At 39.0% G+C, this 14,787-nt stretch overlaps 1 protein-coding gene across 1 annotated transcript; it reads left to right on the plus strand.

The window, feature by feature from the left end:
• Nucleotides 1–6,093: 6,093 nt before the first annotated feature.
• Nucleotides 6,094–9,714, plus strand: LOC309797874 (olfactory receptor 1f45-like; the record flags this gene model as incomplete). The annotated part of the gene is given in 4 exon segments (XM_082646264.1): nucleotides 6,094–6,181; nucleotides 6,338–6,416; nucleotides 8,793–9,045; nucleotides 9,049–9,714. Coding segments are annotated over 4 exon segments (1,086 nt in total), but the record flags the coding sequence as incomplete, so codon positions are not given.
• Nucleotides 9,715–14,787: the final 5,073 nt, after the last annotated feature.

The raw sequence follows: 14,787 nt of genomic DNA on the forward strand, positions 1-14,787 counted from the left end.
AATAGATAACATTTCATGTGGTCTCAAAATTTCATCAGACTTTTTCATAGAAATTGTCAAACTGATTCTAAAATTTATATAACAATGCAAAAAACCTAGCATTGCAAAAACAGCTTTGAAAAAGATCTAAGTTGGAAGACTTACACTGTCCAAATTCAAGAATTATTATATAAAGATTGTACTCAAGACAAATGAGTCTTGGCCATCAGTCTTGGCCATGAGTCCTGCCATCCGTATAGACAAATATATGAATGAAAAGGAAAGAATTCAGAAATAAACCCAAATACAAAGGCAATTTAGCAGAGAACGTCTAGCTTTTTTAAACAAGTGGTGCTGGACCAGTTGGCTCTCTAAATCATATGGGGTGAGGGGGTATGGAACTTAGATCCATACCTCATACCATATTTTAAAATTAACCCAAAATGGACCACAGATCTGAATGTAAAATCTAAAGTTATAAAACTTCCAAAACACGTAAAAAATCTTTGGAAGGCTTCCCTGATAGCGCAGTCCTTGAGAGTCCACCTGCCAATGCAGGGGACACAGGTTCATGCCCCGGTCCGGGAAGATCCCACATGCTGTGGAGTGGCTGGGCCCGTGAGCCATGGCCACTGAGCCTGCGTGTCTGGAGCCTGTGCTCCAAAATGGGAGAAGCCACAGCATTGAGAGGCCCGCGCACCACAAAAAAAAAAACAAAAAAAAAAAACTTTGGGTACTTGGATTACATAAATATGTCTTAGATATGACACCAAAAGACCATATATAAATGAACAAACTGGTAAATTGAACATCAAAGTAAGAACTTCTGTTCTTCAAAATACACTGATAAATGAATTAAAAGACAAGTTACATACTGGAAGAAAACATTTGCAAATCATATATCTAACGAGAACATTTATCTGTTAATTCATATATCTGATAAAGTTTAACTATGCCCAATATACAAATTCAAGAATATAAAGACAAACATTGTAATTTTGAAAAATGCAAAAAATTTGAACAGGCAATTCACCAAGAAATATACGCAATACAACAACCTTGGAAAAGAGTTTGGCATTTTCTTAAAAATGTTAATTTCTTAAAATGATCCAGCCTTTCCTCTTCTAGTTAATTAATCCAAGAGAAGAAAAAGCATAGATCCATACCAAGTCTTGTAGTTGAATGTTGCTAGCAGCTTTATTTCTAAGAGACAACACAAGTCTTCATAGATAGGCGCCTGTATGAAGCATTGTAGTATAGCCATGAAATGGAATATTACCTGCAATAAAAAGGAATAAACTACAGCTACAGCATGGATGAATCTCAAAACAATTATGCTGTTAAAGAAGCCAGACAAAAGTGTACATGTTATAGGATTTCATTTCTGCAAAACCCAAGAACAAGAGTTGGCAAAGCACAGCCTATAAGCAAAATTCAGCCCTCTGCATTTTGTTTTCTTTTTTTAACAAGTTCTTTGGAACATAGCCATCATCATTTTTTTCATATTTTCTATGACTGCTCTCCTTCTACAATGGGAGAGGTGACATTGCAACATGTAGAGTACTCAGTAACTGGCCTTTTACAGTAAAAATTTGCTGACTCTTGCCTTAGTGTACATGTTGAAGTACATAGAAAACACAATGGAATCTATAGAAACATTCCTAGAATTGATAAGCTAATTTCAGAGTACAAGGTGAATACGTAAAATCAACTGTGTGTTTATATGTTAGCAATAAAAGATTAGAATTTAATTCTCCCCAAATTAATCAACAGATTCAATACAACCCAATCAAAATCCTAACAGACAATTTTCAAGAAATTGACAAGCTGATTTAAAGGTTTATATTGAAAAGCAAAGGACCTAAAATAGCGGAAAACCTTGAAAATTAAGAACAAGTTCAGATCACTTATACTATTGATCTCAATATTTAACATAAAGATTCAATAATCATGACAGTGTGGTATTGGTGTTAGATAAACATAGAAATGAATGCAACACACAGAAACTCCAGAAATAGAATTGAATTTCAACAAAGGTGCAAGTATAATTCAATATGGAAACAGAAATCTTTTTAGCAGGTGATGTTGGAACAACTGGTAATCAGTATAGATAAAAACTAACTCTAATTATTATCTCACATCATATTCACTCACGGAAATGAATCATAAAGTTAAAGACAAAATTCTATTAAACTACTGGAAGAAAACATGGTACAAAATATTTGTTACACTGACTGAGGCAAAGATTTCATGAATAGGACATAAAAAGCATAACTTTAAGGGGAAAGAGTGATAAGATGAACATTAAAATTAATTTTTTTTCTTTTCATAAGGCATAAGAAAATTAAAAGCAAACCACAAACTGGGAGAAAATATTTGCGAAATTTACAATTGAGTCCAGAAAAAATAAAACTCAAAACTGAGAAGAAAAACAGCTCAATAAAAATAGACAAACAACCCAATAAAAACGGGGAAAATATTTGAACATAACTTCACAAAAGGGGATATATGAATAGGCGATAAGTATAAGATGCTCAACATCACTAGTTATCAGGAAAATGCAAATTAAAACCACAATGAGATATTATTATACATCCAGTAGAATAGTTAATGTTAAAAAGACTGACAAGGGCTTTCCTGGTGGCACAGTGGTTGAGACTCCGCCTGCTGATGCAGGGGACATGGGTTCGTGCCCCAGTCCGGGAAGTTCCCACGTGCCGCGTGAGCCATGGCCACTGAGCCTGTGTGTCTGGAGCCTGTGCTCTGCAACGGGAGAGGCCACAGCAGTGAGAGGCCTTCATACCGAAAAAAAAAAAAATGACTGACAATACCCAGTGTTGATAAGGATGTGTAACAATTCGAGCTCTCAAATATTGCTGATAGGAATGCAAACTGTCCAGCTATTTTTTGCAAAAACGGTATTGCAGTATCTTATAAAGTTAAAACATTTACCATAAAAACCAGTAATCACATTCCAAGAAAAATGAAAGCATATGGCCACACACAAACTTCTACAGAAATATACATGGTAGTATTATATGCACATTGTATACATATATAGTGATATGCATACATATTATACATAATAGTTCTAAACTGGAAACAAACCAATTTCCTCAACTGTTGAATGGTTATAAAAATTGTGGATCTCCTTACTATGGAATACTACACAGGAATGAAAAGGAACACAATGTTAATAAATGCAACAACTTTGTGATACATTGACAACATGGATTAATCTCAAAAGCATTATGCTAAGTGAAAGAATTCAAACACAAAAGACCACATACTGTATGATTCCATTTATATTAAATTCTAGGAAACACAAAATTGTAGTGAAAGAAAGCAGATCAGTGATTACCTGGTCATGGAAGGGTGCTAACTTCAAAGGGAAACAAGAAAACTTTTTAGGGTGATATAACTGTTGTGTTTCTTGATTGTGGTGGTGGTTACATGACAACATGATTTTAACATTCATCGAAGTGTAATGTAAATGGGTAATGTTTATTATCTATCAATTATAACTCACCCCCCCAAAATTAATTTCAAAATATGGAAGGAAAAGAGGCATAAAAATTAAGCAAATGATGGCCTCCCTGGTGGCGCAGTGGTTGAGAGTCCACCTGCCCATGCAGGGGATATGGGTTCGTGCCCGGGTCTGGGAGGATCCCATATGCCGCGGAGCGGCTGGGCCGGTGAGCCATGGCCGCTGAGCCTGCGCGTCCAGAGGCTGTGCTCCGCAACGGGAGAGGCCACAACAGTGAGAGGCCCACATGCCACACACACAAAAAAAATTAAGCAAATGAAAAAAATAGGCAATTATTAACTTCAGGAACATTCAAAATTTGTGCCAAGAAAAACAAAAGGATTAGTACACAAACGGTGTATAACAGAGTCAGAAAGTCAATAATAGATATTGACATACCTCCAAATTGTGATGTGCCTATAATAGGAGCATTTGAGGAAGAGGAAAAGGGATGGTGAAATGGTATTAACTCATCACCTGTCAAAATGGGAAGACAATATATTGTAAATCAATGATCAAAAATAGCATTATAAACATATTATTTAGAAATATATAAAAGTATTTACATTGGGAAGTTGGATCATGGAGTGGAAAGATAGGTAGTGAACTACCTTTCTCATTTAAAGAATTGTTTAACTTTTAAAGCTATGCTAATATATTTATTTGACTAAAATAATTTTAAAATAAAAATTCTTGATTAAATACTTGATTTATTCAGTTTTTATATTCCTTTATTATTAATAAGAGCATTTAAGTCTATTTTCCCATAGCTTTTTATATTTTTTCTCTAATTTATGAATCATTTGGTTTAAACTTTCTTTTTGATATGGGGATTATGAAGAACACTGTTTTAAATTTTATCAACTGAACATTTCTTTTTACATTTTGATTTCTGGTTTCTAATTTTTGGCTTTGTGGTGAAGGCCATAAGAGAATATATCTTATGAAATCAATGTTTGATTTCATTGATTCAGTTTTCATTTCAAAAACTCTATTATAAAGTTTTTGTTGTAGTCAAGAAAATGGCCAACATTTATAATTATTCCCTGGGCTTAAAATAAGAATATATATTTTCTATTTTCAAGGTGGAAATATGTGTATTTTATATGTGTATATATATATATATATATATATATATATAAATTTTTTTTTTTTTTTGCAGTACACTGGCCTCTCACTGCCGTGGCCTCTCCCCTTGCGGAGCACAGGCTCTGGACGTGCAGGCTCAGCGGCCATGGCTCACGGGCCCAGCTGCTCCGCAGCATGTGGTATCCTCCCGGACCGGGGCACGAACCCATGTCACCTGCATCGGCAGGCGGACTCTCAACCACTGCGCCACCAGGGAAGCCCTATATATATATTTCTAACTGAGGTATAGTTGATTTACAATGTGATAATTTCTGCTGTACAGCAAAGTGATTCAGTTATATATGCATTTTTTAAATATTCTTTTCCATTATGGTTTATCACAGAATATTGAATATATTTCCCTGTGTACAAATCAAATTTCTTTGTTGTTTAAACAAAATCTCTGTCATATTTTTTAACTTAACTACTTGATCTATCAAATTCTGGGAATTGTATATTAAAGTCCATCATTAAGACATTAATCAACTTCTTTAAAATTTTTTTAAACCTTTGCCTAACCTATTCCTATTCTACATTGCTATTGCAAACAGTTGCTACATTGTTTTGTTTGATTTCATAACTGTGATTAAGTTTTATGAATTTGTCCTTTGTTATCATCAAATATTCCTCTTTTGTGATTTATGCTTTCAGTTGACTTAATTATTGCTTTATCTGTAATTAATAATGCCACCAATGTTCTCTAATTTTTGCACTTGCCTAACACACCTTTGCCCAATTTCATATTTGTGTTCTTTCATTTTTTAAAATTGGTTTTAAAACTCACCTTGTAAAAATGTTGCTATGTATATGCACACAAATAGAAACTTAAAAATACACATCCAAGTTCCAATAGCCCACAGATATTATTTAGATGACCACATATATAACCCACACCCAGTATTCCCTACCCCCGTCCACAGGCCAGCATTTCTAAGTGGTACCTCTGGTTTCCTATGTCAGGGACACAGCAACTATTACAGAGATTAACTGAGACAGAATTGAGGGTCTGTTCTTAGACCTTACTTTCTTACTATAAATTGACAAACCTTTTATTTGAAAGAAGAAAGAGTGCAGAGTCCTAAAGACTTAAGGATTATACAAAAGGGAGTCAGTGTAGAGCAAAGAATGGAGCTACCGTGAATATCTGTGGGCCAAGTTCACTGGCTTCACAATTTTTCTTCAGATCAATTCTGAGCACAGAACAAGGGAACAAGTATATTTTGTCTGTGACATGGGTGTGAGAGGTACTTGATGCAATGGGAAGCAACAAGTCTGAACACTAAACTGATTCCCCTCAGGCTGAGATATCTGTTTCCAGAGAGGATAGGAACAAAGAACACTTAGTATGTGTGCCTTTAATGAGGAGCTGTGGGGAATCCACCTGTCTGAATCTAAGTGTTCTCCTCCAGGGAGAAAATCTTTCTGACTCCCCCACTAGCTGTGACTTTCTCATGATTCAGGGTCAGGCAAGGAGCCAGTGGAGACAGGGGTCCCATGATAGCCTCTCACAGCAGCAGAGCAGCCAGGTAAGAAAATCTGGGAAAGCAGGTGAGGACACAGTTATCTCCCACAGAGACAGATTCACACAGACAAAAACACATACATTTACATTTGGAGAAACACACACTAAATGCTTCAGCATCTCACCAAGTTCAAACGGGAAACATCACCTGGTTTAACATGTACAAGCCTTTCCTCTTTCAGGATGTACTGCCCATTGCAGAAGAGAGCAAGCATGTTTCCAAGGTGGAAACAGAAAATTAAGCAGTGGGAAACGAAAGAGGTAACTAAGGGCAGCATTGCTAAGATCAGTGATGGCAGGCTCTTAGAAATTCTGGCCAAAAGCTCAGAGCCAAGAGCCACCCTCTTTCCTCACAAAAGAGACTCTTCTGTCAGACATTCAAGACCCTCCTATTCTGCCCTTAAGCTCCACCGTTTTATTAGTTGCTTCCTTGTGTACCTTCACTGTGGTCTATGACCACATTAGAGAAGTGTCTCAGAGGGAGGTTGCTTGGATGCCACATGGAACCCCACAGAGGGGGTCAGCTTGAGCTGCGGTCCAAGCACGAAGCATCCTCAGTTTTAAGGTCCAGGAACACAAACACTCAATGCTGCAAAACATGAGATGTCTCAGAGACAGTCACAAACTAAAGAGATTCACAAGGGACTACTATATGAAACCAGGCCCTCTTACCATATTGACTTGGGGGTTGGGGCCAACGTTGCTTGTACTCCTGGTAGGACTATCTCAGCAAACATTGACAGGAAGTGGCTAACCTTAATGCTGGCAGATCTCTCGACCTAGAGTCTGGGTTATTTAGAGCCTGTACACCTGTTTTGGCCTTTGCCAGTTCCCAGACAATAGGAAAAACCCTACACCATCCTGCTATACTTCTTTCACATTCTACTACCATTTCCATTATGGGAAATAGCTTACAATTAAGACCCTAATATCAACATCTACTCTTTGGAGCACAATGAAAAAGTCTGCACAAATATTGTTTTGGTTTTTCCTTGATGCAACCCCTGTACCCCACTTCTACATTCGACATCCTTTCCCTGAAGTACTTTCTTTCAATAGCTCTGGGTACTGCCAACTACTGCCTTTCTACCTTTTAATTCTGTGATATAATTTATGAGAAAATGGCTTCAGATCTCAGAATTTTACATTGGTTTTACTAAGTTAACTCTCAAAATGCTGGATACTTTATAGTCACCATACTATATACATCCTGCAACCACTCTCCTAAAAGTATTGCCTGTGACATCCTTTATCCCAGTCAGTCAAGACATTTAACCTGTAAATCTCCTCCCCTGAAATGCCATCTCCTCTCCTCTTTACTATTCGAATACTGTGTATTCTTACATATTCAAAATTCTCTATCTGACTCTTTCTGCCTGCATGAATTCCTTAAGGCTGGGATTATCACTTGGATATGCCCCCATAACTTGACTTTCTCTATGAATCTCCTTTTCCTCTTCAAAAATAATACAAATACCAGTGATCCTGTTTTGGCCAGCACAGGGAGAAAAGAAGTCTCTTCACAGAATGCAGTACATAGCAAACTCACTAGCATGCTTAGCTCATCCAAGCCAACATTTGTGAGCTACTGCAATGACATTTTGATGCTATCCAGTTACAACGTTGAGGGAAAACTGCCAGGCAGATCCTTCAGTGCCTAGAATTAGTATAATCCTGAGAAAATAAGAGAGATCCAGAATGAATTTGAGTGAGTTGTATAAAGTTATTCGGGTAAAAGAACTTATGACTTTAAACAAATAGCTAAATCTCATTGCTTCATTTTTCCCTTCTGCTTAATGAAGCTTGTTATTTTTTAAATTTACATATTTTAAATCTGTAAGAAATGTATGTAAGGCAGGAAGACACTGCCTGGCACTTGGTTATAGTCTCAATAAATGGTTGATAATTGAAACTTGGAAGTAAAACTAGGGAGGAATATAAAGAAAAGGGCATTTCAGCTGTTTCAAGACTATAAATGTTACGCTTTCTTTCAATCTAATCTGTCATCACCTAATTTCCCTGAATCCCAGGTTCTTCATCTCTGATTCTTCTTCTCAGGGTCCTCACTTATGAATGATGGATTACAGAAGTTCCTGGTGGCCTAGTGGTTAGGATTCTAGGCTTTTACTGCTGTGGCCCAGGTTCAGTACCTGGCCAGGGAACTGAGATCCCAAAAGCCATGTGAGGCGGCCAATATATATATATATATATATATATATATATATATATATATATATATGAATGATATGGATTAAAAGAGATTGTGTATGTGAAAATAACTTGTATATACCAGATATTCATTAAATGTTATTGAAGTATGAATTAAGCTGCATGAAATCAAAGATAATTAAACACAAATTAAAATTATAGAAATTAACCAGCTATTTATTTCATTAAAACTCGCTTCATAGAATTATCTAATGTGAATTAATTCTCAATGACAAAACAGTATCATAAAAAATTTGCTCAAATGATGACATTATCAATCTCATCTACTTTTATATTTGAAGTGTTATTAATTAAGAAATACATTTTGGATCTGGTATCATTAAAAACTTGTAATCTCTAAACAATATATGGAGCCTAATTAAATAAATATTTCCTTTTACTTTTGACCACATCTTCTCCCCTGGGCAGAGACAACCAGACTGGAGTCACAGAATTCATTCTCCTGGGACTCTCTGGGCAGTCAGAGCAGGAGGAGATTCTCTTTGGGCTGTTCTTGTGGATGTACCTGGTCACCCTCATTGGGAACTTTCTCATTGTCTTGGCTATCAGCTGTGACAGTCATCTCCAAACACCCATGTCCTTATTCTTGGCCAACCTCTCCTGTGTCAACATCTGCTTTTCATCAGTCACAATCCCCAAGAAGCTGGTGAATCACATACTGTGAAGCAAGTCTATCTCTTACATGGTATGTACGACCCAGATTTACTTCTTCATCATTTTCATCAACAGAGATGGGTTCCTCCTCAGTGTGATGGCCTATGATGATTATACTGCCATCTGTTGCCCACTCCACTACACCATGATCATGAGGCCCAAACTCTGTGTCCTTCTGGTGGCTGCATCTTGGCTCAGTACAAATCTGCATGCTCTCCTACACACTCTTCTCATGGTGCAACTCACATTTTGTTCCAACAATGCTGTGTATAACTTTTTCTGTGACCCTTATCCTATTCTAAAACTCTCTTGTTTGAATACCTTTATCAATGACCTGCTGGTATTCACTGTGGGTGAACTGGTATTTATGACACCATTTACATGTATCATCATTTTATATGATTCCATCTTCTCTAATGTACTGAAGTTGCCATCTGCCCATGGAATAAGAAAAGCCCTGTCCACGTGTGGATCCCACCTCACTGTGGTCTCCCTGTTCTATGGGGCAATCCTGGGGGTCTATAAGCACCCTTCATCCTCGTACTCAGTGCAAGATGTGGTGACTATTGTCATCTTCACAGTGGTGACTCCTCTCATCAATCTCTTCATCTACAGCTTGAGAAATCATGACATGAAGGGAGCTTTAAGGAAACTAATTTCATATTCTATAATTTAAAACTTTTAGAACTGAGAGGACTCTTGATAGCATACATTTTTTTCATTTTATAGACCAAGAAACTGAGTCCCTATAGGTGTAAATTTACCCATGACTATTCCTGTAATTAATGATATGTGATCATGGTCATGCTTTTAAATATGAGGCTGATAGGTGCTCATAAGTCATAAAACCATTAGTTATGTATAAAAAGGTGTGATTTAAAAACACTTATTTTACAGACAACAAAAATTCAGGAAAAGACAGGATTGGGTCCAGCAACCCTATGAGACAGTGGCTACTATATGGTCTGAGAATTTCAGAAAACTTTAGAGTTGGCTCTCCTCAGTGTCACCTGTCCTCTATGGCCTCACATTAGGAGATGTTAAATTATCCCCAATTTACTGAGTCACAGAAAAGTTACCTTTTCCAGGGCTGTACAACGAGCAATTATTGGTTACAAATGGTGCTGTTACTTTCAGGGTCTTTGGTCATTACTGAATTAGTTAACTTTTCCTCTGTCTTAGGCTCAATTCCTACCCTCTCCTCTCACAGCTCAGAACCTAGCCCTGCACTATTCTTCTTCCCCCACAACCAATCTAACTTCTTGGTGGTTTATTGCCTGGCATGGGTGTCAGGGATGGGTATCAGAGGGTGACGAGCCTCAGACAGTAGCTAGAATTCCTCATATAAATCTCGGTATCCCTTCAAATTTAGATGGGCTAAGAGAAGCAGAGGTTCCCTTAATGCTAAACTGCCCAGAGTTCCTATAACAACTTAGGAACATGAAAACATGAACTAATTACAGGATTTGGATTAGAACCCAGAACTTCTGACTCCAAGTCCAGAGTTTGTTCCAATCCATGGGGAAAGTTTCTAGGAGCCCTTGCCTCTTTTCCTACTCTACACCTGAGGGTTCCCACCTCGTCTTCCCTGGTGTCCAGGGAGCACTCACCTAAATCTCCAGTGGTCATTCTTCAAAAGCCTTCAATTCCTCATTGGCCTTCTCTCCTTTCTCAATCTTCTCTACTCTCGTGAAAAATCAGTACTCATTGTCCTCACTATCACCTTCTTTCCCACTTGGTCCCAACACTGACCAGCTCTTACCATGAGCACAGCAACAGGCTTATCGTGGTTCTGACTGCCTCCTGCTTCCCCCTACACATATCTGTCCTGCACACAGGATCAGTTTAATCCTCCTAAAACATTGATGACATCCTGTCAGCCACTCCTTATAGAAATATTGAAGAGGCCAGGATAAATCCAAGTATTACCTTCAAATACAAGCCCATGATGACTCGGCCCCGAGCCATTCTTACAACTTTGTTTGTCATCAACTCACATAATTATATGTTCCATGACTTCCTCCTAATTCTCTTCCTCTTTCATTCATTCGTCTGCTGAAAAACTCCCTTGATTTTTTTTTTTTTTTTTGTGGTAAACGGGCCGCTCACAGTTGTGGCCTCTCCCGTTGTGGAGCACAGGCTCTGGATGCGCAGGCTCAGTGGCCATGGCTCACGGGCCCAGCCGCTCCTCGGCATGTGGGATCTTCCTGGACCAGGGCACGAACCCGTGTCCCCTGCATCGGCAGGCAGACTCCCAAACACTGTGCCACCAGGAAAGCCCTCCCTTGATTTTTAAAGACTCTAATAATTGTGCATTCCCCTTAACTTCTTTACTAATTACATCTCACAGACATGTACTGAGCACACAACACAGTTCTTCTTGGTTGTAGTAAATGAACTCCCAAATGTATGTTGGTGCCAGTGGGAACCTGACTACATGTGATAAAATCAATGTAGTGTTCTGAACTGTTAAGTTTTATTTTAGAAGTAGTTTAGTGCAAATGTTTGAGATATAATAACATGGACTAATGTTGGTGTTTAAGGTTACATGACTCATTTTGGTCTCATCATATTCTTCCTTGCATTACCCATATCTGCATACATGTCTCCTCTGGTTATTACATTACATATTCACTTTGATAAAATACCATAGATTATGCATGGGCACATCCCATACAATGCTCAGTAGAGTTTTTGTTCATCCCAAATAATCATGTATTGAAAAATCACTGATGATGTGGTAGGCAAGTCTAATGGTAAACTGGGAAGTGAACATTCCTAGACACAAAAAAAATCAGAAGGGTAAAAATTTAAATCTAGGGAACTAAAGTACTGAGAAGGTTACTCCAGAACACAGAAAGATTCCACTGCATTCTGGGACCCAAAGAAGCAGCAGGGTTGAATGAAAAGAGCCATGTTTGGGATATAGTTTTATTGCTCATCCATCTCTCCCTCAACTGTCAGTCAAAAGTTGGCTGTGAGAAGGAGCATGAGGATAGAGAGAAATCAGTGAAATTACAATAGGGTACAAAGTCAAAGGGAAAATCACTCTCTATCTACATGGTCCCCACTCGTTCATCTCAAGGGAGAAATCATCATTCACCAGACAGAAGATCCTGTCTGAAGGGGAAAAGAAATCTCAGCAGTGTGGTGTTAGCAGAAAGAGGAAAGGCCTCTGTCTTGCTCAGACTGGCTGTGGTGTGAGGTTATATGCTGTTTAATTCTACCAGAGCCTCGAGTCTTTAAACCTCCTACTTCTGATGGCCACCTTCAACTCCATCTTCACTGGCTCCTTGCATTACTTCAACCACTTAAGGGGAATGAAGGGGAAATAAGAAAAGGGGTTTACTCTAAGGTCCAGGTAGAATCAGCCTCTGTTGTGGTTTCCTGCATGTGAGAGTCACACATGACATGAAGTGGTCATAAATCAAAGCTCAGCCTCATGCAGGGCTTTGAGGGACCTCTGCCCATAGAAGCAAAGCAGTGCCAGGCTGGCAGAGTCCCCCCTGGGAGCAGCCAGGAAATCAGGATTGTGTCTGGGAATTCACCCTCCAGGGCCTGAGTTAGCAGAGGCCAGGCCTGTGCCAGGAGCCTCTTCTCTGCAGCTGGGACTCCCTAAAGACACCACTCCCACTTCCCCACAGGCAACTTCCATCTAGCACTAGTTAGCCAACAGGAACAGCTCTTTGTGAGCCAATTAAAACCATTTGGACACAAACCACCTAGAGGGGTGGGATAGGGTGGGTGGGAGGGAGGGAGATTCAAGAGCGAAGAGATATGGGAACATATGTATATGTATAACTGATTCACTTTGTTATAATGCAGAAACTAACACACTATTGTAAAGGAGTTATACTCCAATAAAGATGTTTAAAAAACAACAAAAACAAACAAACAAAAAACATATGGAGGGAAAAGTTTGGCTTCACCTCAGTGATGTTGGAATAAAGGCTCATCCTTCTTCCTGGCACATTTCCCCAGATACTGTTCTCCCTGGAGGGAGCAAGGATTGCTCCATGTCACGGCCATTGGAGGTATTTTCAAGTTTCATGGAATCATTTTCCTCTAACTTGTCCTTCAAGTGTCTGTTCCAAGGCCACGGTTTCCATCAGAGTCCAGCACCATCTCTCATGAGCTGAAGAAGCCCTTCCTGCTATTCCCTGGATATTGTAGCCTAGTAGATATTCTTAGTGTTCTGCCTGTAATATCTTGTCTCCTTGTGCTTGAGGGCAGAAAGCTAGGCTTTATATGAACTTTATCTATCACATTGTCAATTGGCCTTCTAGTAGATGACTTTGTTCTCGGCATTGACCTTTTGTCACTTGAATATTGAAAGCTGGCTATGTCTAACTTATGAAATCTGATTCCAAATGAATCTGGTTTTCTAGATTAACTTTTCATTTGTGAGCCACACAGAGGTACACAGTGTATTGCCAAGCCCACCGTCAAAACAGGCCACCTTTTATTCATTCTAAACTTCAAGCATATCCTGTTGCTCATCAAAAACTACTGGTTCAGGTTCATCATGATTTCTAAATGTGACATACAACTGATATAAAGGCACAAACTTGCCCCTGTATTGTGGATGGATATATTTGCCAAGAAGGATGTGAGGTTATCTTTGTTGCATGAAAGTAACTGCAGATGTCCCTTAAGAATTCAGACTTGATGATGCAGATCAAATCCCACAATACAAAGCCATGATTACAACACAAACTCCCTATAGAACTTAAAAAGACCAAAGAACTGCCTAGTGATCCAGTTGTTTCAAGAAATTTCTATCGTAAATAAATTCAGCTTATATCCTTAAAAATTGTCATAATGAAGCCAAAAGTAGTCTCAAGAAATCATATCTAATATAATATTTTGGTAAAGAAATCATTCAAAGCCAAATAGGTAAATAAATTACTCCGACTTTACTACATGAAGTGGGGAGGAGAGGATCAGGAAGGAGGGAACAGGGACATGGTATACTACTGATGACATTTATATGGTCAGGCCACTCAGGATAGGGGTTCTCTTCCTCTCTGAACATCCCCTGCTCAACCACTGCCTGCTTCACCTATACCCTACTCACACGACTGAACTTCCTACATGCTTGCCCCAGGCCCAGGCTACTGATTGTCCTTATCAAAGGGGTAGTATGGGTCCTGGTAACTAATGCGCCAAACTGATGTAATTCCCTCTATAACTGGCAATCTACACCCCCTACCATCCATTAAGCCACTGATGTCTCTGTTGCTGACTCCAGGCTTCTTCTTTGGTCTTAAACTGGGCAAATGTAGGCCTTAGAGGCCTGCTGGGTGCAGCCCAACAGTTGGCAGAGCCAGCCAGGAGAACAAGGAAACTCTTGTGAGCACTGAGATGTTGGGAAATACAGGATGGGGAATGGAATGTTGCAGGGGTTGTCCACTAGCTTGTGGGGCCTGAAAGTTGTGGGTTTTATCCCGGGGTGGCCGGCCATTCACACGTGGGGTCCAAAAGTTGAGGGGGTAATCCTGAAAGTTGCAGGGGTAGTACTGTAGTGGATGTCTACTAGTATGTGGGACCCTGTAGTGGCTGTGCATGATGAATGGGGGCTGCCAAGAGATCTGGAGAACAATGGCCCCTCATGGCTCTGCTATTGTATCAAAGTGAGCCTTCTGTAATTGGTTAAGCTAGCTCTCTGAAGGAATTGGTATTTCTCTTCCTGTACCTTTGAGATGTATATGATCTACCTGGGTTCTCAGGAACTTTAATCTAATCATAT

The sequence above is a fragment of the Mesoplodon mirus genome, assembly GCF_964341445.2.
Source record: "Mesoplodon mirus genome assembly, contig: HAP1_SCAFFOLD_1161, whole genome shotgun sequence".
Lineage (NCBI taxonomy): Eukaryota > Metazoa > Chordata > Mammalia > Artiodactyla > Ziphiidae > Mesoplodon > Mesoplodon mirus.